Below are 2730 nucleotides of genomic sequence, written 5' to 3'. Positions count from 1 at the left end.
GGCTGCTTCCTGGCCGAATCCTCGATCGGAGAGGTGGATTTGGGGCCGGACCTTGCTGGCGGGAGCGGCTGCGTCTGGGGGATGTCCCCGATGATGTCTCCCTGCACCTGGGCCTCTCAGCACCTGGTCCTGTCCTGTGGCTCCTGTCTCGGCGAATCCTCGACCGGACAGGTGGATTTGGGGCCGGACCTTGTTGCCGAGAGCGGTTGCGTCGGGGGGATGTCTCTGATGGTGTCCCCCTGCACCTGGGCCTCTCAGCCCTTGGTCCTGTCCTGTGGTTTCTGTCTCGGCAACTCCTCGACCGGACAGTTCGATTCAGGGCCCAATGTTGCTGGCAAGAGCGGCTTTGCCTATGGTCAGGTCCAGGACTTTTAGGACGGCTGCCGTCCTCAGGGTCTGGGGAGCTGCTGTCTGATGACCCTGATGTTGCCTCACTTTCTGTGCCAGGGCTGCTGCTCTCCAGCGAGGAAGATTCCAGCAATGGCTCCAATGCTGCATGGTTGGTGCTGCTGCATTTTCTGCTCTCTCGAGATGGAGATGGAGGAGACAGACCTGATGGCACCGGGCTGCCAGAGCTGTGGCTGATGGCCTCGGATTCTGCGGAGCCATGGGCCAGCTCCAGTCCTGACTGGCTGGTCAGGCTGGGGCCATTGAACTCTGCCTCATGGCTGGAGGCTGAAAAGGGAAGCAGGAAGGTCAAGGGCCTGCCAGGCCAGGGCCAGGGCCAGGCCAGAGCGGTGCCCTCAGCCCTCCAGGAGCGGACGGGCTCTGCCAAGCCCAGCCTGGGCACTGCCCCCAGCCCAGGGACACCCGGGTGCTTTGCCTCATACCCGTGCCCAGACCAGCACAGCTGTCACACTCCCAGCTGGCTGTGCTGTTTCTCAGGCCGGAGCAGCGCCGGTGGCTGCCCTCAGCAGCGCAGGAGGAGCACAGGAGCAGTTCCCAGGGCCTGGGAAAGCAAACAGGTTCATGGCACTGAAGGCAAAGTCTCCACAGCTCGGGATTGTCCAGCTGAGCTCTTCTGGTTCCTTCTCCTTTGAGCCCTTGCCGAGACGGGGTGCAGCTTCCCGACTTACCCCTCTTCCTCTGCCTCCTCCCTGCCTCCTGGATAATGGCACTCTCTGGCATTGCACCGGCTGTGCCTCTCTCCTAATTCAGCAAAGGAATCGTTGTCCTCCCATGTTGGCTGTCTGATGGAGAAAGGAAAAGCTGATTAGCTTGTGCTGCTCCGCCATCCTGGAGGTACAGGCTGTCCCTGCTCTTCCTCCGGTGCTTTTGCAAGTCGTGCATGAAGCTGAAGCCCCGACTCACGGGACAGGGCAGGGCCAGGACTGCCGGGGCGGGCCCTGACACGGCACAGCGCCTGCCCCTTCCTGTGTTGTGAGCCAGGCAGAAGGACACCCACCTGAAGGGGATTCGGATCCCCATGATGAACATTCGGGGAAGGAATGCTCTAATGTCTCTGCAGAGGGGGCAGTGGAGGCATAAAAGACCAGCGCGCAAGGCCTGTCCCTGCAGGCCAAACAGCAGCAGTGTGAGTGAGGCCCTGGTGCTGCTGAGCACCTGCTGTGCCCCGGGGCTGCGGGAATGGCTCCTACCTGGATGCAGTCCCGGTGGAACCAGGCCCTTTTGCACGCTGGGCACACCAGGGTGCCATAAGTCTCTCTATCGTCCACGGTCTCCATGCAGATGGGGCATTCGGTTTCCGGCTCCGGAGTCACCCCCAGCTCCAGATGTGGGCGGTGCTCAGGGCAGTAGGTGCTGGGGGAAAAGGAATGGGCAAAGTGAGAAATGCTGGGTCCTTCTGCAGGGGTGACCAGAAGGGGAGAGGAGGTACCTGTACGGTGCAATATACTGTGTGACACAGGCACCATGCTTGGCACAGGGCAGGTGGAACCATCTGTCGCAGTCTTCCTGACAGCACATGATGGTGGCCCCAGTCTCCCCACAGACGCAGCAGTGCTGGAAAGAGCCAAGCAGCCCCATCAGCGGCAGCCTCAGGGCCTCGCCAGGCAGTCCCACGGCTCCGGGCAGGGCGCAGGACTGTGGCCGCTGCTGGGTCTCAGCCCACAGACCCGCCTGGAGGAAGAGGCTCCTGTGCCAGAGCCTCTGTGGAGCTGCTGGGAGCCAGACTTTTGTCCCACAGCTGGTGGGAAGGGAGGGCCGGCCTTTCTTTCGTGGGGTCTGGGCTAAGCTCTGGCAAACCTCGCCTGGCACAAATCTCCCTGCTCTTGTCAGGCTCTCACCTTCTGAGCCGCTCGGCTGACTGCAAGTTGGATATCGCGAGGGCGAAAGCCCATGAGTCCTGTCCGATTATCGTCTTTTTGAGAAAGGAGGCTGGCAAAATACTGCGGAAAAGGCGAGGAGCTGATGAGGAGAGAGTGGCAGGGGCTGCCCACTGCAATGCTGGAGGGAGGCCCGGTGCAACTCACCAGGCAGAAGACGTGGGCACAGAGCCCGTGCTTCTCCCGTTTGTCGCCACAGATGTCCGGGTCAGCTTCTGCGCGGCGGCACAGCAGGCACGCTGCAGGGGACAGAGCCAATGGCACCGGGCACGAGCTCCTCTGCGGGGCTCTTAGCCCGCAGCATCGGCCCCAAGGGCTGCTCTGGCCCTGCCTGCCTGGCTGATGGGCAGGCCTGGAGGCCTTGGGGAGCAGGGGACAGCACGGGCGTCCCCACAGCTGCCGCCTGGACCGGCTGGGCCCCCCTTGGGGAGGAAGGAGGCTCCCA

At 62.7% G+C, this 2730-nt stretch overlaps 1 protein-coding gene across 2 annotated transcripts in view; it reads right to left on the bottom strand.

Annotated features, from left to right (window-relative positions):
• Positions 1-977: 977 nt before the first annotated feature.
• LOC103614402 (PHD finger protein 7) overlaps positions 978-2730 on the bottom strand; it is a 3814-nt gene continuing 2061 nt past the window's right edge. Inside the window, exons 2-7 of one of the 2 annotated variants that reach the window (XM_017732467.1) lie at positions 2433-2524; positions 2247-2348; positions 1838-1962; positions 1599-1761; positions 1406-1512; positions 978-1190 (exon numbers count right to left, since the gene is read on the bottom strand). In XM_017732467.1, coding sequence (XP_017587956.1) covers positions 1073-1190; positions 1406-1512; positions 1599-1761; positions 1838-1962; positions 2247-2348; positions 2433-2524 — 707 coding nt within the window. In that variant the 3' untranslated portion in view covers positions 978-1072. Of the gene's footprint in view, positions 1191-1405; positions 1513-1598; positions 1762-1837; positions 1963-2246; positions 2525-2730 lie in introns of both variants that reach the window. The other variant, XM_017732466.1, reaches the window with a different exon arrangement.

Source organism: Corvus brachyrhynchos, unplaced genomic scaffold, assembly GCF_000691975.1.
Source record: "Corvus brachyrhynchos isolate BGI_N302 unplaced genomic scaffold, ASM69197v1 scaffold4, whole genome shotgun sequence".
In the NCBI taxonomy this organism is placed as follows: Eukaryota; Metazoa; Chordata; class Aves; order Passeriformes; family Corvidae; genus Corvus; species Corvus brachyrhynchos.
The sequence above is the reverse complement of the archived record's forward strand: the minus strand, read 5'-3'. Positions and strand labels throughout refer to the sequence as shown.